Source organism: Perna viridis, chromosome 7 (assembly GCF_037379345.1).
Source record: "Perna viridis isolate PV_CMFRI_1.1 ecotype Kerala chromosome 7, ASM3737934v1, whole genome shotgun sequence".
Lineage (NCBI taxonomy): Eukaryota > Metazoa > Mollusca > Bivalvia > Mytilida > Mytilidae > Perna > Perna viridis.
Window position 1 is genome coordinate 13346104 of NC_142451.1, and position 20908 is coordinate 13367011.

The 20908-nt window shown below is 31.8% G+C and overlaps 1 protein-coding gene across 1 annotated transcript in view; it reads left to right on the top strand.

Annotated features, from left to right (window-relative positions):
• The window catches only part of LOC148611393 (E3 ubiquitin-protein ligase UBR4-like), an 84138-nt gene that overhangs the window by 49319 nt on the left and 13911 nt on the right, over positions 1 to 20908 (top strand). The window contains exons 77-104 of the mRNA XM_088591894.1: positions 405 to 469; positions 1214 to 1274; positions 1493 to 1671; positions 2676 to 2814; positions 3517 to 3639; positions 3932 to 4072; positions 4922 to 5082; positions 6069 to 6180; positions 6496 to 6678; positions 7228 to 7312; positions 7731 to 7843; positions 8642 to 8771; positions 9196 to 9481; positions 10291 to 10432; positions 10570 to 10651; positions 10921 to 11094; positions 11502 to 11623; positions 11888 to 12041; positions 12654 to 12697; positions 13250 to 13333; positions 13616 to 13703; positions 14581 to 14662; positions 15290 to 15443; positions 17080 to 17205; positions 17405 to 17595; positions 18178 to 18250; positions 18682 to 18791; positions 19078 to 19177. Coding sequence (XP_088448020.1) covers positions 405 to 469; positions 1214 to 1274; positions 1493 to 1671; positions 2676 to 2814; positions 3517 to 3639; positions 3932 to 4072; positions 4922 to 5082; positions 6069 to 6180; positions 6496 to 6678; positions 7228 to 7312; positions 7731 to 7843; positions 8642 to 8771; positions 9196 to 9481; positions 10291 to 10432; positions 10570 to 10651; positions 10921 to 11094; positions 11502 to 11623; positions 11888 to 12041; positions 12654 to 12697; positions 13250 to 13333; positions 13616 to 13703; positions 14581 to 14662; positions 15290 to 15443; positions 17080 to 17205; positions 17405 to 17595; positions 18178 to 18250; positions 18682 to 18791; positions 19078 to 19177 — 3504 coding nt within the window. The remainder of the gene's footprint in view (positions 1 to 404; positions 470 to 1213; positions 1275 to 1492; positions 1672 to 2675; positions 2815 to 3516; positions 3640 to 3931; positions 4073 to 4921; positions 5083 to 6068; positions 6181 to 6495; positions 6679 to 7227; positions 7313 to 7730; positions 7844 to 8641; positions 8772 to 9195; positions 9482 to 10290; positions 10433 to 10569; positions 10652 to 10920; positions 11095 to 11501; positions 11624 to 11887; positions 12042 to 12653; positions 12698 to 13249; positions 13334 to 13615; positions 13704 to 14580; positions 14663 to 15289; positions 15444 to 17079; positions 17206 to 17404; positions 17596 to 18177; positions 18251 to 18681; positions 18792 to 19077; positions 19178 to 20908) is intronic.

Sequence of the window (20908 nt, forward strand, 5' to 3'; positions counted from 1 at the left end):
CTTCAGAAGTTTGAATGGTTGATTTAGCCCAATAAATTTGTGATTTCATGTCAAAGATTTTGATCAGTGCTTCACTTGTTGTTCTCTGAACTTCTTTAATGTAACAAAATTGCAACAAAATGTAAGTAGAACAGTATATGGATTTACATGGAAGTAGACCAGGATTTGATGCCCCACTTAACTAGTGAATGTTCTTATGAAATCACCTTGTTCGTCTGTCCAGATTTCGTCACAATAATCTTCAATCTTATTGAATGGATGTATTTCAAATTTGGTGTGTGGCTTTATAAAGATGGGGCTTACCTTTTAAGTAAATTTTGGTTGTCTTTCTGTCTGATATCAACTTCCTGTAAGTGTTGGGGTATACGTACTAAAGCATGACATCAATGTTTATCCCCTTTTAGGTAAGAGTAATCAATTTCTACTACAACAACAGGACAGTACAAGCTGTGGTGGAACTGAAGAACAAGTATGTCATTATTTGTACTTGTATGTTAATATTTCTTTAATGCTTCCCTTTTTAACCCAATGTTTTGGCACAAATGTTACATAAATCTTTGTGGTCAGTAAAATTTTTTGACATATTACAAATATGTTTTTCTTTGATTTTTTATTAAACTTAAGAGGCCTTGATACAAACCACATTTGTTAAGCATATTGGTGAGAGCTGTAGCTATACAGTAAACCTCTCTAAACCAAACTCTTCGTGAGATATGTAGTATACACTAACCCCCTTGATAAACTTGAAACTATTGGACATCTTCTGAAGTTCTAAGAATTTTTAATTTGTATTAAACACAAACACAAGTTTTAACATTACAAACCTTCAGTAATATTGGGTTTTAGTCAGGTTTTAACATAACAAACCTTCAGTAATATTGGGTTTTAGACAGGTCTTAACATAAGAAACCTTCAGTAATATTGGGTTTTTGACAGGTCTGAACATAAGAAACCTTCAGTAATATTGGGTTTTTGACAGGTCTTAACATAAGAAACCTTCAGTAATATTGGGTTTTTGACAGGTCTTAACATAAGAAACCTTCAGTAATATTGGGTTTTAGACAGGTTTTAACATAAGAAACCTTCAGAAATATTGGGTTTTGGACAGGTTTTACTGTATTAAAAATATGGTAATGAGAAAAATTACTCCTAGGTGACAACTAACATTTTCTATGAAATCAGTATAGTTAACTTCTATTTATTTTTTTTTTAGACCAGGATTGTGGCATAAGGCTAAGACAGTTGTCCTTACCTCAGGACAGACAGATGTTAAGGTAAATTTTATCATTTATTTACACTGAATGAACCATTAACTGGAAGTAACCTTTATGCACCTGCGTGTACATTTTTAATTAATACCAATTTAAGTGTTTCATAATGATCATAATCATAATTTCATAACTGCGTAATTAATAATATTGTATAAATAATATTAAAAATTCCAAGTTGATGTCTTTCTGAAAGAATGATTTACTAAACTTGTCTGTTTCAGGTTGAATTCCCTATTCCAATTGTGGCCTGCAATTTGATGATAGAGTATGCTGATTTCTATGACAACCTACAAGCAACAGCTGAGACCTTACAATGCCCACGGTGTAGTGCCTCAGTCCCTGCAACTCCTGGTGTATGTGGAAACTGTGGAGAAAATGTATTCCAGTGTCACAAGTGCAGGTAGATATAACTATTGTAGATGCTTATTAATTCAGTTGTTGCATCTCACTTTATGAAATGAAGCAAAAGCGAGAATTTCTTTTCAAAAATTTTTTTTTTTTATTATTGTTTCTAATAATTACAAATATTTAAGTAGCTGTCTTTGTAAGAATCATGCAAAATCTGAAAAATGTGATACACCCTAAAAAAGGCTACATATTTTTATTTTTGTAATTAAGCTGTTTTATGGGTTTATACTTTGAAATGTGTAATTATTCATTCAAATCTGCCTGCTCTTAGGAGATAATCAACATTGAAAATCCAGTAGATTCTATTGTATTTGAGCGTCATTTACAGAGTTATCTCCCTTAATTTTGAAATCTACAGTGCATTCTGTACAATTTTAATCTCCTAAGAGCACGGGTTATATGAAAAACTGAATGTTAATTTCTGTTTACTATGGCAATTCAAACAAAATATCAAAAATAAAAATATGTAGGTTTTACCCATGAATCACATTTTGCATGATCCTTAGCTGGAGTGCTACTTAACATCAAATACAAGGTTATATTTGTGTGGATAGTTTTGTTTGTGCTTATCTTTTTAAACACCAGTAATTAATTCCTAGAGCAATCATGTATATTATTATTATTATGTTAAGAAATACTAAAATGAAAATATGAAATTTTTATTGTTAAAAATAACATGACATAAAAGTCCAGTATGAATATATACATTTCAGACAAAATAAACTATCCAACCTTATATGAATATTGTAATATTGGAAAACTTGTGTTTAGGTTCCTATGAAATTATAGACAAGTATTTAATGTTAGTATCAGGGATGATTTTCTTCCATCTTTAGTGGATATCCATTTGGTTAAAAACCTGTTTGTCCATTACAAACGTATCTGTTTATTTATTTCCACATTTACCAGTTTTCCCCTCCCCTGTTGTTCCTCCTTAAATGATGTCTATAGTAGTCATTAATATAATTATAAATCCTGTACTTTGTCCATTTACAGAGCCATTAACTATGATGAGAAGGATCCTTTCCTATGTAATGCCTGTGGTTTCTGTAAATATGCCAAGTTTGATTACACTCTGACCGCCAGACAATGCTGTGCTGTGGATCCTATAGAAAATGAAGAAGACAGAAAGAAGGTAGTATTTATGTTCATTAAGGATGTGTTAAGCTCTACAGTCTTTGTAAACTTGTTGAACTGTCTTTCATTTCCATTTAAAAGTACATGAACTTTATTCTGAATAAGATTTGTGCAGTTGTTTTCTTCCATAAAGTACAGACCAGTAAAACCTTATTTGGTCCAGTAAAAATTTTAAAAAATTCATATGATCAAAGTTCCAATAAAAAAATTGAAAGTTTTTGGACTTGGTTCTATTCATATAGCACCCTTTACAGTGTTTAAGTATGACAGTACATCAGACATACTTAGTTTTATGCTGATTTAATCTCTGCTGTTCTGGAATTCATCCAAAACCTGAATGAAAATCTTCCAAGTTCCTTCAGATAGAGTTAATTCTTACACATCAAGCTAGAAAATAGTTTATATATATATGTATGTATGTATCTTTACACTGGAGATTGATAAGGTGTTTGTTCCCCCAGATTTTGGGGAAAAAAATATATGAACCCTGATCTTACTTGTCATAGTTGTTAAGATTGTTGTAAAGTGTGAAGAGTTTTAAACTTTCTCTGATTAATGATTGGTTAATGATTATCACTTTTTAGCCACAAGAATCACACCCATATATAGGTTATAACTGATCATAAACACTGCCTATGTATACTAAAAAACTAAGCATTAACTTACTTATATACATATTGTTTGTATTAAATCTCCGTAGGCTATAACGACCATCAACACTTTACTGGAGAAAGCAGACAGGATCTACAAACAACTCCAACAACACAGACCTGTGTTAGAGAAACTTCTGATACAAGTAACTGAACATGGATCAGAGAGATTGGTGGGTATTGGAATTATGAAATAAACTTTTATCTATTAAGCCTGCACTGTATTTTGTAAAAGTCTTGTATTTTCTTCATTTTGATTTGTGTGAGAAAAGTTAGACATTTTAGAAATTTTTGGCCTATTTTATCAGTTGATACAGAACAGCATAAAATAATTGCTTCAGTGTTAACTTACAACATTTTATTACATCTGAATATTTAAATGAAAGAAACTGTTTACAAATTGATAGAATTTATGTATTTTTACATTTATGCCATCTGTTTTTATTGAAGTGTTTTGTATTTAAGGATGATTTACCACCTCAGTCAGGAGGGGGCAGTTCTTCTAATGTTCCATCTAGTAATGTCAACAAAGCTATACAGTCCCTTGCCATGAAATACTGCAGTGAATGTAAATCATCATTTGATGAACTCAGCAAGATCATACAGGTACTATCAGTTCAGATCAGTTGCAATATATTTGCTAGTGAGAACCATTTTGTTTAAAAAAAAGGTCATATTTGAGCACCTTTATTATACATCAGCCCTATAGAAAAACAGAGATGTGGGATGATTTAAATGAGACTGACACTCTTCAGCAAAATCAGTTGTTTGGGATGTTGACGTGTCACGAATTGTCATTTGCATGTATGTTGAATATACATTTCAGAGATCAAAGTATCATTTTGAGAAACCAGTTGATTGATACATTGTGTTACAGTGAGTAACATGGTTAACTTTAGGGAATGGAGTTGGTCTTCCCTGGATTTACTGACCATTACCATAAGAAATGATCTTACATATAGGTAGTTAGTTGGACTATTAACATAAGGATTTGAACTATCTTATCCTTTCATAGGTATTTTAATCAAGTTTGATAGAATGTTTAAATCTCTTTTGTCCATTGTCCCATTTACTACGTAAGGAAGTACATTAGTTGATCGTCATTGAATCATGAGAAAACCAACTATATTCCCAGAAATTAACTATATTACTTGCTGTTGAGGTAGCTTACTGCTATAAACGTACTAATTTTTGCAGTGTTCTAATTTTTGCTATTTTTTGTGGTTGACAGAAAAAATGCAAAAAATAATACCCTTGAAATTGGTATTTAAACTATATTATGCTTTTGAAACCGCGAAAATTGATACTCACGAAAATTAATACGTTTACAGTATTTTTTCATCATAGAGGAGGATAACATTTTTAAATACTTGTACTGTATGAACAATTGTCATAAGTGAAACAACAGTACTTGTAAGTTACCTAACACTCTGAACTTTGTTTTACTGATAATAGAAAGTTCTAGCATGCCGTAAAGAGTTGGTAGAGTATGACTGTCAACAGAGAGAGGCTGTGTCAGCTGCTTCACAAGTCTCACCAGTATCCAGTCCCAGAGATGATCCTTTAATGAAGGCCAAACCAGCGCCATCTTGTAAACCCAAGATGACCAAAGACAGGTTAGATCTTCTCATTATTATACCCTCTACTTGCAAAGTGGGTGAATATATTGTAATGGGGGTGTCTGTCCTTCCATCTCTCCTTTCTTCTGTTTTACAAGGGTGACATCTCTTATCTGTTACTCCTCCTACACCACTAAATGGAATTTAATATAACTTTCACAGAATCTTGATTACTTGTTCCCATTGTGCACCATCTAATCTACTTTTTGATGAGAATCAGTTTTGGGGTTTCACAAAGGAAAAAATGAACATTGTTGTGTCTGAATATGGGGATAAGGGGGGACCCATCCTCTTATCCGTTAATTCTCCTTCACCACTAGATGGAATTGAATGAAATTTTTACAGGATCTTTGTTACATGTTCCGACTGTGCACCTCCTATTTTAGATTTTAATCAAAATTAATATGGACGTTGAAAGTTGTTATCATGGGGGAGTGGGGGTATCAAGTTAGTGAGCAATACTCACAGTTATTCTAGTTTTATTATTTAGTTAGTGTTGAAATAAATTGTTTTAAGTTTCCTGAATATCATCCTGGTTGTATTGTTATAGAATGTTTTCAATGAATGTGTTAAGTCAAGAGTGATATCTATTAGTCACATCAATAGCTATACCATTCTGTAGTGGAACTCTACTTAACGTCTTAAGATTCTTTCATATGAAACCAATTCATTACATATGTTTATGAATTGATAATCTACTTGAACTTTTTATTAATGACAAATGATGGAATATAACACCTTGTAAAATATGAAATGATGTAAAAAGTAATGTTCTGTGGAGTAAATGCTGATAGGTTGGGCTAGATGATTAATTTTAACTCCTCTATACATGAAAACCTGATGGAATTTTCTAATTTTTTATTCCTGTCATTTACATGTATTTGTTACAATTCATCCTTTATTCCTTCCCAACATTATCAATTTGTGACCATTTCTCACATTAATCATAGTTTTTTAATTGAATACAAACTTTCTCTTTCCAGTGTGAAAGCCAGCAATTGTTATGGATGTGCTAGTTCAGCTGTTGAACATTGCATAACCTTACTTAGAGCTCTAGTTACCAATACCAACTTGAGACAGATCCTTTGTGGACAGGTCAGTTTCATTACTCTCGATTTATGGACTACTATTAAGTAACAAAAGGAAATTGACTGAAAATTAAGAATAATATAAAGGGTTAATTATCATTGGGGTAAATATAGACTCCTGAGAATATTTACAGATGTATATCATGTACCAGTACTTGTATCTATGGAAGAAGTTCTTTTTGTCATTGTTGGCTTGATAATTATTTTTTAAATGACGTCCGATTATTGAACTATCATATAGTGTGCATATTCGTAACATTTTTGCATACTTTTTTGTGTGCCTTTTGATAAAATTTGAATTTCTATAATGCCGTGTTTCTAGGGTATGATCAAAGAACTGATAGACTACAACCTGCGTCATGGATCATTACAAGTGAGGAATGAGGTCAGATCATTGTTATGTCTCCTCACCAAGGATAACAGGAGAGGGACGGAGGAAATGAACAACCTAGTGATGACCAGGATAGCTTCAACACTGAAAGGTTATCTGTCTAATCCTGATCTGGTAAGAACATCAACTATAAACCAATTTAGAATAACAACCTATTTAATTTCATGAGAAGGAAAAATCGTGAAAACAAGATGCTATGAAAATGTTCCCTCAGTAGAAGCATTTATGTTTTACATAATGTTTATTGCAAATAGCAGCAGTAATGGATAGATATCATGAAATGTGATAGTTATAATAATTATACAGGAAAAATATGTTGGTTTACAGTATGGATAATTGAGTTTTTAATTGTGAAGACAACTTAGTTAAATGTAAACTTATTAAGGACAATATGATTTAAGGGTAATCTGTTTCTTTTTAACATAAAGAGCCAATTTTAATCATGGAATCAAACGTAATGAAATCGGACCAGGTTTTCTCCTGCTTTTTTAATGCAAATTTTATTGAGACCATTACTGTATACATGTATATACTTTTTATTTTTTTTTGTCAAATTTCGCTGTGTTTGTTGACCTTGTAAAATCAGGTCATTGATATACAACACTTTAAATATATACAGCATATATGAGAGAAATAAAATATTGTATAACTTTTTATTTGTAGGGTTCATCAGTACGACATGAAATCATGCTGCTGGCTTCCTCATTACAACAGGAGGATAGTTGTTGGGAGCAAAGAATTAGATGTGGTAGGTACTAAACATAGATGTACTCTGAGGGGTTTGCTCTAGTTAGAAAATGGTCCTTCATGACAAATTTAAAATTATATCTAAATTGAAAAAGAATATTTAAATATCAGTTTGTGTCTTTTAAATGAAATGAAGTTATAATTTTGAAATTGTATTTTCTTTTTTAATACTTGAAGCATTTTGTGTCTTTGGAAGATGATAAAAATTTGAAGCAATATATTTCCCTAACAATAGATGTAACAACAAACGAGGGAGGCAGTCGTAGTGATGTTTATTTTGTTGTTTGCTTAAGTATAAAAAAGGAATGGGTCACAATATTTCGTTAGTTTCTTTATTAATTAAAACTAATTTTTTCTGTATTGTCATAAATTATGAGTTAACTATTTTTATACTAAATTAAACTATTGATTGTTTGCAGTGATGAGGTTATTCCTGATGGGAATGCAGATGAAGAACCCTGTAATAACAGACTGTGTTACATTACCTTGTCTTAGGATACTCCAACATCTTATGAAAGCAGATAATAAAAAGGTTTGTTTCTTTATTATGTTATTTTTGTTGATTTTAGACACTGAACTTAATGATGAGGTCATGATAGTTTTCTGATGCAGTATAATGACAATTGATGAATTTAATGCAGGATTTAGCCACTGTCACCACATACTATGCATGTAAAGGTTTTTTTTTTATCAAAAATATATTTTTAAAAAATCCCAATTCTACAAATGTCAAATGATATGTTACTCAATATATATATCTGCCCCTGAGAGATTCAGATGCTGATATGGTCTTTTTGTCATATTAGAATAGAAGTACTGCATGTTAGGTGTGGTGATATACTTATTTACACATGGATTGGCTTTTATATTTAAGAAATTAATTACAGAAACTCCATTTTATCATTGTTTTACCATGGGCTGGCTATTATGTCGCATTGTTTTAACCTGAGTGATGGGACTAGTTTCTTCATATTGTTGAATAGGCACAGTCTATGACGTTGGTCATATGTGTATCACTTTTTTTCATGGCTGTGATGTTAAAGGCTTTGAAGCATGTCATATTAGAATTGGATTTTTTTTAATGCACAGTATTAAATAATTGAATATAAAGACCCAGCTCATGAATAAATTAGTACAACATTATACCCCCATGAATTGTTTCTTAAATTGAGAATTAGCCCATGTCTTCAATTTCAGGGGATCCAATTGGTTGAAACTTAGATGAGGAAGTTATTTTTTAAAACAACTGGACCCTGGATTCAGATTGATTATACAATGTGTACAACCAATTACTATTTTTAATTACACTTACGGCACTTCCTTTTCACAGGATAGACTGTCAGCTGAAGCTGAGGTTCTGAAGCAACTTCCTGCTGATCTCCATGTCAACAGTAAACAGTGGCTGACTGGAGATCATAAACACTCCTTCCAAAACTGGAGAAAAATATTACCGAAAAGAGGTGTGTGAACTTATAAAAATCTTATATTTGACTGTAAACAGTGTCATCTTCATAATCAGTATTAGCACTATGTTATACTGGTGATCATTAATATTGATTAATAGAAAACATTGAATAAAAATGTTGTACGGAGGTCATTGTTTAAATATAAGTATAATCAAGGAGACCATGATTAGAACAATCCTGACAAAATGCATTTGGATTATGGACCAAGTGTACTGATAGGGTATGCTTCCTTTGTTTTCTATGAACACCAGGTAATACTAGACCTCGTATAACTAGAACATATTTGCCTGGTCCCTCAGACTTCGACTTAAACAAGATTTGACTGTATGATGATTATGTTTTAGAAAGAAAAAGTTAACTTCAAAACAGGTTGAGAAAAATGTTAAGTGAACATAAATTAAGTTGGATCTGTTTTTAGCTGTACCAGAGAAGACTGAAGGGGAGAAATCTGACACTAAACCTGACCAAGAGGAAGCTAAAAAAGTCACAAGAGCTCTTTATCTCACTGAGAAATATGTTGGCAGATGGAGACAAAAAATGAGCAAGACTCCTGCAGTAAACCTGAAATTGACTCAGACTTCTTGGCTACAACAAACAATGTTCTCATTGTCCTCTAGGACAGCTAGACAGACAGCCTGTAATATCATTGAGTCTATTGCTCAGATACCCAGTAGAAGGAAGGAAATAATTGATATGTTAACTAAGTATGTTGATAATCAGTCTTTATATAGAGAGACTATTAAAATACCAGTCTTAATAAAAATCAGACTAGAGATGGTTCATGCATGTCTAAAACTTACAAAATTTGTTTATCAATTGGTTGTTGCATTTTTAGAAAAAAAAAAAGTTGTAAATTTTACATGAAAATGGTGCTTTGTAAAAGTTGTTATTTTTTATTTAATTGGTTCAAGAGTGGTGAATGTATGGTTTTCTGAAAAATACAAATTTATTTTCAGAAAGGACAGCTATGGTATGATAAAAAAAAGAAAACAGTGTTTGTTTGGTTGTTTTTTTTTTCAGCACCTCTGAATCAGCTGTACCATTGGCAGTGGCAGTTTGCTACTGATTGATACTTAAACCAATTTGATACATTTCCAATTTAGGCAGTCCTTTAATTAGTCATCATAGATAGTTAAGCACTTTCAGAAAAGTGTACAGTTCCATGCACACACAGAATACACACATGATCCACAGAACTAATGATTGTAATATACAGAGCACAAGAGTGAAATGTCCTTAGCAAAATTGTTAAATTTGAGAATATACTATGAATTTGATTATAAAAGAATTTTGAAAGAATAGATACATTTCAAAATGGTGAAGAAGTACTTTGAAAAAGTTACGAAGTGATGTGATACATTTCACATATACATGTATAAATTAGTACGAATTCCGAGGTGACATTGATTTAAATTGCCTACATAGTCAAAATCCCAACTATGGAACATATGTACCTATTTCAAATGTTCTTGATAAAGGTGCATCCTTCTACTGCATTTATAATCTGCTTTAGGTGTTTGGATGGTATTTGTAAGAGTGGAGAGAGCAGTTCTGAGTTCCTGAACCTGTACAAGAAACTGATACAACCTGCACACTGGAAATATTACCTGGCTATTAAAGGTGTTATGTTACACCTGGGTGACCTTATTACACAGGTAAATAGTGTTTTTCTAGACGTTAAATGTAAAATTTGTTTATATATATATATTTTTTTTTATCTATTTTTGATTTTACTTTTAGTTGACTTGGTTTATGTTTGAAGTACTACATGTATGATATTTCTGTGTTTCAGGAAGTAGAGATTTTACAACATTTAGAAGATACCACCCTCAGTTCTGATCTAGCTCAGGGATTTGCATTGAAATCACTCACTGGTAAGGCAATAATAATCAATGCTGTTTGAACCAAATCATTCTATGTCTGTCTGTATAAGGTTTGTGACCACATTAATTAGTGATTTAATTAGAAATTGGGTGATTGTTGATTGTTGTGGTAGAGATTTGTTTCAATATCATAAATTTCTCTCCTGAAAACATGTTCTATTTTTAATTCCAGTATTTTTAAATATTTGAATAACTGTGAGAAGATCTTCTTCCATAATATCCAAAACTTACTATATTATAATGGTTTGTTGATTTTTCAGAGTTGTTAGCTCAGTTTGTTGAACAGGATGTACTGAAACAGCACTACAAGAACAAGCTGGTGGGATATGTACTGAATGGATACCTAAGTCTTAGAAAGTTGGTGGTACAGAGAACTAAACTGATTGATGAAACACAGGATAAACTCCTGGAACTTCTGGAAGAATTGACTAGTGGCAAGTTTTATGTGCATAAGTTCTCATCACAGGCCATATTTTTCTTGTTTTGTTTAAGGATATTTACTTGGTGTAGTTAAATATTTTCCCAAATACAAATGCTTAAAATGAGGCATCCAATTTAACTGTTCATCATGGTTCCTTTGAGAGACTTTAGTTGTTCATAATGGATTTTCATGTAGCTTTTACATGAATGATAAGATCTACCCCTACACATCATAGTGAATTGAATTCAATAGGTAAAGGTTCAAGGTCAGTGTTACTTAAAATGGATTTTGAAAGGCAGGAATGTGTATTTTCTGATATGAATCAGATAAAATGACCAGTATGCATTTCAGATGGACATAAATATGTGGACCTTTGAAAAATAAAATTCTATTATGCTCAATTATTTGTTTCCTTTGTAGGTACTGACTCTGAGACCAAAGAGTTTATGCAGGTGTGTGTGAAGACTGTGAAGAAATACCCTGCTGATGATTATAGATCTCCTGTCTTTATATTTGAACGACTTTGTAGCATCATTTTCCCTGTAAGTATTGTAATACATGTATTACAAAACAGACAGATAAATATAATTCCATTGTGAAAATTGGTGTGAATTTTTGTTTTTATTTTTGTACTATAAAACAAATAATCTGATTTGCTTTATTCTAATCCTAAATATTACATCAGCATGTCTTGAAGAAAGAAAAAAAATGTTTTCTTTTTAAATTTCTCCAGGCATCTTTTTCAATTAAGAGTATTTAAGCAATGTGCCCAATTTTTTTTATATGTTTCTCAAAATGTTTTGAAGGAGGAAAATGATGTTGAGGAATTTCTCCTTATCCTCGAGAAAGACCCCCAGCAAGAAGACTTTTTACAGGGGAGGATGTTAGGCAATCCTTATAGCTGTAATGAACCTGGACTTGGACCCCTAATGAGGGATGTCAAAAACAAAATCTGTCAAGGTATATATTGTTCAGAATAGTAAACAAAATCTGTCACGGTATGTATTGTTCAGAATAGTAAACAAAATCTGTCACGGTATGTATTGTTCAGAATAGTAATTAAAATTTTCAGAAGGTATGTATTGTTCAGAATAGTAATTAAAATTTTCAGAAGGTATGTATTGTTCAGAATAGTAATTAAAATTTTCAGAAGGGCTTCGTATTGAAATCTAACTTTGTTCACGTTAAATTTGATTAATTTGTGAAGATTATGTGCAAGGAACTTGTTTTAAATGGATAATTTTAATTTTAGATAATGCATATGCAATTTTTATACTGTTGCCCTCACAGCAAGTTGTGGATAGATGTTGATCCTTCTGTCCATACATTGGTTTCTTGAAGAACTTTTCATCCTTATTTTTAGCATAATAATATTGATACAGGTCAGGGTCAAGATTAGCTTTAGACTTTATTTGACATGTCACTATATGCAATTGAGAATTTTGACTCTTTTCAAAGTTTAAAACATTTGGAACATGGACTCTAGATCATCGAATCAACATTTGTATAATATGTATAGAAAAGTTAAGTCTTAATTGAATGGACAGTGCATGTGATTTATACTCTTTACAGATTGTGAACTGGTTGCTCTTCTGGAAGATGATAATGGAATGGAGGTATACATTACAAGATAACTTGTAGACATTTTATTAGGATATTTTAATTACCTATTTAAATGAACAGAGTTTGTAAGTATTGTTTCAGTTTCCCTTCTGGAATTTCCGAGGTAGAACGTATTGAAATCTGAAGACAAATCTGCATTTTATTGTTTACTTTGCTTTTAATATTGAACTCAATGCTTTGTTAATGATGAATCTTATTGCATTTGAATGGTAGACGAGGACCCATTCTCATGTAACCATGGAGTCATGTGACGAGACTTACATACCCTGTACCAGTACTTAAAAAAAGTTAATTTGGATGAGCCGTGTAAATTTTATTTATATTTTTTTGTTATAGTTGAGTAATGAAATCTTTTTTCACATACATGTACTTTAGTTGTTGCTTTTTTGGTCTACACAGTTTAATTTAATGTATTTTTAGTTTTAAATTTCAAGTGCAAAAAGTATATTTATTAAGTAGGAAATACAAAATTGACAAAAATAAGGTTATATGAATAGTGATTTCTTTTTGTTACTATAGAATCTAAACTCCTTTACTTTTTCCAGCTATTGGTAAATAAGAAGATTATAAGTTTGGACCTACCTGTGAAAGAAGTGTACAAGAAGGTCTGGGCCCCTGAACACGGAGAAGTAAGTATCACAGGATATGTCTCATGGTTGTAATGGAAAAAAAAGGGAAATAGTTCAATACAGTAGAATGTTTATTTGAAGCTAAGTCTATTCAATAAAATAAGCAAATCTTGTAGTCAACAATATATAATTTTAGTAATTTTTACTACTAAATGCTACAGGTCATTCTGAAAACTGGCTGATATATAACAAAACAGCACTGAAACCAATGACTATTTTGCAAACATCATTTTGTAATCTGTATAAATTAGGATGTAACAAAACTTCATATTACTATTAAAGGGAGAGCCCATGCCAGTTATTTATAGAATGAGAGGTTTACTGGGAGATGCCACTGAAGACATGGTCAACTCCCTTGATACAAACACTGGTAAGATTTCTAGTAAATACATGTAATTTATGCGACAAAATTGGAATATAATTCCAGGATGAAAATTTGGTTGAAGAGTTTACAATAATTTATGATTATAAGTTAGGCAATTTTGCTATTACCTTTATTTAAAGCCAACAATACCAGAAATAAGGTTGATAAGATAATATATTTGTCATGATTGTGAACCAATACAATATGTAAACAAGCTTATTAAACCGAATGCAACGCATGCAGGTATTAACATAATTTTTGGTAAATAAGTTCACCATAATAAGTTACAGGTCAATTTTAACTTTCGTTCTGCTCCGATGATTTTTACCGAAATTACTGGCCTTGAACTTAACAAAATTCACAGAAATAATAGTTTTCTGGACTTTTTTTCTAAACGTTGGCAGATATTTACATGATTTTTAGCATAGAAATTAACCATGATAAGTTACCGTACAAGTTTGTAGTTGGTTCCACTCCGATGATTTTTACTGAAATTATGGGCCTTGAACTTAGCTAAATTCACAGAAATAACCGTTTTTCGCCGTTTTTTTCTAAACACTTGCAAATTATGACATGATTTTGATATATAAGTTCATCATGATAAGTTGCAGGTCAAGTGTACGTTTTGTTCTGTTATGATGATATTTACTTTGGATTAACTAGACCTCAAAGAAATCACAGTCTGGAGTTAGAAACTACCATTCTTAGTAATAGAAGATAAAGGTCTAAAGCCGAAAAAAACATTCTTATTCCCCTTTTCTTCGGGGTCCTTCTACATATATTTCTTTTACAAGCAAATTTACTTGAGTATCCAACATGGCGACGTGTGGGGTATGTGAGTGTGCTCACTAAGGTTCTTTATTTTCGAATGTTTATACTGTAGTTGAGGATGTAGACAAGGAAGAGGTTTATAAGATGGCTAGTGTACTTGGTGAAGGAGATGGCCTCAAAGTCATGCTGGAAAGGTAGGTTATGTTCTAATGTACTAAGTGAAAGAGATAGACTCAAAGTCATGCTGGAAAGGTAAGTTATGTTACATTCTCACTGAAGAAGAAGGCCTCAAAGTCATGCTGGAAAGTTAGGTTATGTTCTTTCTCACTGAAGAAGAAGGCCTCAAAGTCATTTTGGAAAGATAGGTTATGTTCTGATGTACTCGGTGAAGGAGATAGCCTCAAAGTCATGCTGGAAAGGTAAGAAATATTTTTTCATTTAGTTTTAATCAAAGGTGCACTATAAGTACATGTGCATGAGATGTTTATGTCATACTGCATGGAAACTATAAATAAAACAATTTGCATTCTTTCTGATGAATTATGGTAAAGTATACATAGTACATATATTTATATTTTGCTCTTTTGAAAAGAGATTAGTGTTTTATAGCTTAAAAATCAGTTTCTTGGATACTGAGGTAGTCTTTTTTTCATTATTGTTTGACTGCTGAATAAGCAAAAATTACTACGCCACAAAAGTACTATAGACTAGGAAATCATTAGAAATATGACTCTATATGCAATTAGAACTATCAATTACTTCAATTGAAATTTAGTATATAAATTGTATATATTTGATCCCTTCCCTCTTTTTTTTTTCAGATTGGCTTCAGTGAAAGACCTGGTGTTAGGAAAGCAGTTAATGTCTGTATTGTTGAAGCTGTTTAGTTATGCTGTGAATGTGAAAGCCAACAGACTGGAGTTACTCAAACCTGAAATGAATACTCTGACTGTCATGTTAGGGGCTCTTAACTTGGTAAGAAGTAGACATTTTTTTTATTTAGTGTCTGAATTTATTTTGGACATGTTTTACCAGAATTGAAAAGGTATACTCAACACTTAGTACAGTAGTCCCTCTCTTATGTGGTCACCCATACTGCAATCTAAAACAGGCCACATTAAAGAGATGGCCTCTCATAAGAGGTTTGGTCAATTTCTGCATTTTATTGTATAAGTTTTTTTGCTTCTGTTACTTGTACACTTGTATAGTGTATATTGTTGTGTACTAGTACATAAATGATATACAGTTTTATTTCATATTTGTTATGTTTTTTTTCAAGAAAAATGGCAATTAATTATTGAATTTTTTTTGTTAAATTAACAAAAAGATATTCCATAGTTAATTGCCATTTTTCTTGGAAAAATACACAACAAATATGAAATAAAACTGTATATCATTTATGTACTAGTACACAACAAGAAAATTCTATTATTTTTTCAGCAAGTCTTCAGCCCAACTTTATTTTCTATTTCAACTTACTGGTATATATGCAAGACATTTGTTTTGTAGGCCCTTGAAATTTCCCCACCTGAGCTTACGTTGTATAATGGGTTGATTACATTCATTCTTAATTTGGTGGTAATCTTTATAAAATGTACTGGCAATCAATTGAAGAAGATAATTGATCACTGCTGCTATCATATTGACAGTGTTATATTAAATCATCTGTCAGGGCTTTAAGCAAATCGGAATACACAACTTAAAATCGTTGAAATATGTAAACAAACTATTAAAGACATGACATGTAAAACAGTATAAGATCAAGCATTTCAGAGTTATCGGTTCATAATATGCAAATTTATGCCCACTTTCGGTAAGTCATAACACATTCACACATGGCGCTAACTAAAATCAATTAAAAGTGTGACCTAAATGGTTAATCGCAACCAGATTAAAAGGTAACACATCTTGTTTGTAATTTGAATACCTTGTCATGTTTTTTATTATCAATTAACATTCGTAATTATGACTGATTCAGTAGTCTAATTTCACACCTGGGTGACCACACTTGACAGGTTTACAATTTCGTACTACTGACGTAACGGCTTCCGAGCAATTGAATACCACTAACCAAACCCCACGTTTACGTTACTATTTATTGAAAATATTCTGTGGCCGCTGGTCGCTTCATAGGGGTGGCCATTTATAAGGGGTCCATTTGCACTATAGGTCATAAATGCAATTGAAATGTGGTCGCAAAAGACTGGTGGCAATTGACCAGGGGAGCCGTTTCAGAGATGGACTACTGTATATATTTGGTGATGTCAATGTTTGTACTTGTGTATGTAACTATTGGTTTAAACTGAGAATTATGGATCCATTGTTGACTTACGACAAAAGTTAACATCCATTTTCTTCTAAAAGATCAAGGGATCATCTAAACATGGGTGGAGCACCCTTCTATTGACAGCTAGCAGGGACGTTAATGTATGTTGAAATTTATAAAACCAAAGCAGTTATTTTGGGAAATTATCAAGCCGTGACTTTTTTACATCATTGATTTATATCATCTTATGAACTTCTTGTACTTAAAGGCCATAATATTAGATTAATACTTTATATACAGAATGTCATGTAATGATATAATGTTAATACCTTTTTTTGCCTGTAGGCCTTGTGGGCAGAGCAAGAGAGTGGTACCAGTGCTACTAAAGGGCAGACAATAACAGAACAAGTTCTACAGATCATGGAAGTTATCTTACTGGAGGCTAGTAATCAACCCTCTGAAAAGTTTAGAGTAAGTAATACTTAGGTTAAACACATTCTTTAACTTTTGACCAAATTTTAATACCAATATGATGACTTTTCATTCCGTATTGTCAACTTTCCTTTCATCTGTTGCTAGACTTCTTACAATTAAGCTTCAAAATTCATAGGATTGCATTTAAATCGACTGTAGCTTATTGTTTTAACATATATAAATTTTGTATTATTAGGAGTTTTCTAAGATGTGTGGTGATAAGAGTCAGCTGATGTTACTATTGGACAGAATTAATAGTCCTTTTGTGAGATCTAACAGTAGTGTACTACAGGCTTTGATGAGATTAATCCCATTCATGGCATTCGGAGATGAAGAAAAGATGCTAGCATTAGTCAACCATTTCAAACCTTATCTAGACTTTCCCAAGTATGTTGCATGATTGTAATAAAGGCAATACTCATATTCCTAAAAGAAAATAGAAGTATGATTTATAGTAAAGTGAAACAACTGTAAATGAATATAGGCTAATTAGTAATTTAAATAGCTCTCTTAGTAGAAACGTGCCCTGAACTTTCATGGACTGGTACAGCTTCCATAAAACACTGGTGAATAGGTTATACATAGTAAAATCTAGATGTTAAGGTCATCGTCATTAACTGCTGTTCAAACTTGAAAGATTACATGTATGTTGTGTAGTGATTAAGTAGCACACATTTGTATAAAGTCGGCAGATTAAACTTGAAAGATTACACGTATGTTGTGTAGTGATTAAGTAGCACACATTTGTATAAAGTTGGCAGATTTCTACTTAGATTTGTATTGCAATCAGAAGCTGTGTTTTCAATTAACTGTAGCTTTTTTCCTTTATGTATTATTAACATGACATAAGCAACTCATTCTTTTTTCATTGGTCCAGTTAAGATTGAAGATTACATTTATTTGTCATTTTAGGCACTTATTACCTCAGACCTATCACATGACACTTTTGTTTTATCTTCGTGTTTATAGGTTTGACCTTGAGCACTCACAAGATGAGACTGTACATGTAGATTGTTTCTGTGTGATTGCTGCAGGGATAGAGGTATGTACACAGCTTAAGTCCACTTTTTGCAGGCCCTTATCTTTTGATGGACGTATTATGATTTTACAGCTGTCCATCTGCACATTATACTATGAATAGAAAAAATTCTGTGTAGGTTTTTACATATTGTTTTGGTACAATGTTTTTGCATTTATAGGAGAGGGATAGGCTTGTTACTGTTGTATCAATCTTTTTTTTCCTTTTAACTATGTTAACATATTTATTACTAGATGACAACAATGAGACCTGCTGTAAATGCCCCCATTTAAAACTTGAATTTCTTAAAAATTCCTATCACATTAGAAAATTACCCATTTTGAATCACTCAGCCAGTCAGGGCCCTTTCATAACTTAACTTTAAAACTGTGAAATGGCAGTAAAGCTTTAGAATTTGGAGTGTTAATAAGTTGTATAATTGCTTTTTGTTTTAGAACAATGAGAATGGTAACAGATTGAAAGATCTGATCTTAGACAATGGTATAGTTAAGATGTGTATAGACTATATCCTTCAGAACTCTCCTGTCATCAAAACACTATTACCGTAAGTTGTAATCTAATGCTAACAAAGTCAGTTAAGTAAATGCAGATCTCCAAGTTTAGATAATAGCTATTTTTTTTCCATTTCTTGAAATATTATATGGCTTTAATACTTGTAATTGCAATAAGAAACTTATTTAATTGTGATCTTTTGAAATGTCAGGAAGATTATTGCATGGGAAAAAAAGCTTTCCAAAAGTGTTTATTGCCACTAGAATAATACAGTATTAAAGGTTTTAAAGTAGTATTTGCAATTAATTATTTATGAAAGTTATGGTTTTGTATTTCAGAACTGATGTTCATAACTGGAAAGACTTTCTGGAGAAACCCTCTCTGAGCTACATACTGAGGCTTCTAACTGGACTATGTGCTGGACATACTCCTACACAGGTCAGTTGGTTGATGTGTCATATTTATTTGTGTGAACTTTGTCACAGTTTCTGTTGAGAACACCAGCTGTAAGGATTTGAGTTGTGGTAATTTGCCCTTTTGATACCATATAGGGTTTTGTTTAAAATTTTGATGTAAGTAATTTCATTGTGTAAACATGTTATTAACATTCTCATTGTATTCTGACAGAGTTATCTGTGGTGATTTAGAACTTAATATGCCCCATGCAACGAAGTTGCGAATGGTATAATGTTTTTGACCCGTCTGTCAGTCCATCTGTCAGTCCATCTTCAGTTTTCTTGACTTTCTTTCTAAACGCTTGCAGAATTTGACATGATTTGTGGTATTTAAGTTTACCATGAAAAGTTACAGGTCAAGTTTAACTTTCGTTCTGCTCTGATGATTTTTACCGAAATTACGGGCCTTGAACTTAGCAAAATTTACAGAAATAATAGTTTTCCAGACTTTTTTTCTAAACGCTTGTAGATATTGACATAATTTTTGGTATATAAGTTCACCATGATAAGTTACAGGGTCAAGTATAACTTTCGTTTTGCTCTGATGATTTTTACTAAATTGTTAATGTTTGCATAGAGAAAAAGGGCTGGAAATTTTTTTCTATCATTTTTCCATAGTGCATTTCAACTAAATTTGACCTATTTTAAAAAGCCAAACTTAACAAACACCTTGATCGTTGTTTTCGAGGTCATAAGATGTAATTTTGGATTAACTAAAACTCAAAGAAATCACAGTCTGGTGTTTGAAACTACCATTCTGAGTAATAGAAGATAAAGGTCTAAAGCCTAAAAAACATTCTTATTCCTCTTTTTATCGTGGTCCTTCTATATGTATTTCTTTTACAAACAAATTTACTTGAGTATCCAGCATGGGGATGCGTGGGGTATGTGAGCACGCTCATTAAAGTTCTGTAATTTTGACAGTAAATATTATTAAATTTCTTGTGGATTCATAAATAAAATTGTTTAAAAAGTCATAGTTATTATTCATTTTTCACAAACTTTCAATAAAATGTTAATGGACAAAACAGTTACAGCTGGTGTTGGGAACACATTAACATACTGTAAAGGTACTTTTTTGTGGGTTTCAATTTTTATTCCAAAATTTATAGTTCATGTATTCATTTTTTAATTTTATCAGAGCATCTGATTTCTTCAAAGGATTCTCTAAGATTATTAAACATTCACAATATTTACGGTAATTTCAAAGCATAAGATGAGGTATTATAATAACCTTTGAGTAATGGCAGTATGTGAGATATTGAAATACACTATTGACAAAGTAGTAATAATGAACATATTGGAGGTACCTGATCTTGATTTAGAACAAAAGATTTTTCAAAACTTCAATAAACTACCTTCACACAAGCAGTTACATAGTTAAGTGTAATACAGTTACAAAAAGATATGACTAGACTTGAAATTAGATAGGCTAGTGAGTAATTTATATAGCTCTCTAGGGAAAAATCTGCTCTTCATTATTCCTTATTTAACTACCACAGAACACCTGTGTGATCTTTTGGTCACTGTCTTTTAAGTTTGAATCGCTGTCAATTTTGATGGTAGACAGCAAATTTGAAGGTTAAGGTCATCATAATTGACAGCAATTCAAAATTAAAAGACAGGGTCCAAAAGATCTCACAGGTGTTCTGTGGTAGTTAAATATGGCACATTGGTATAATGTAGGGCAGATTTTTCCCTAGAGAGCTATTTA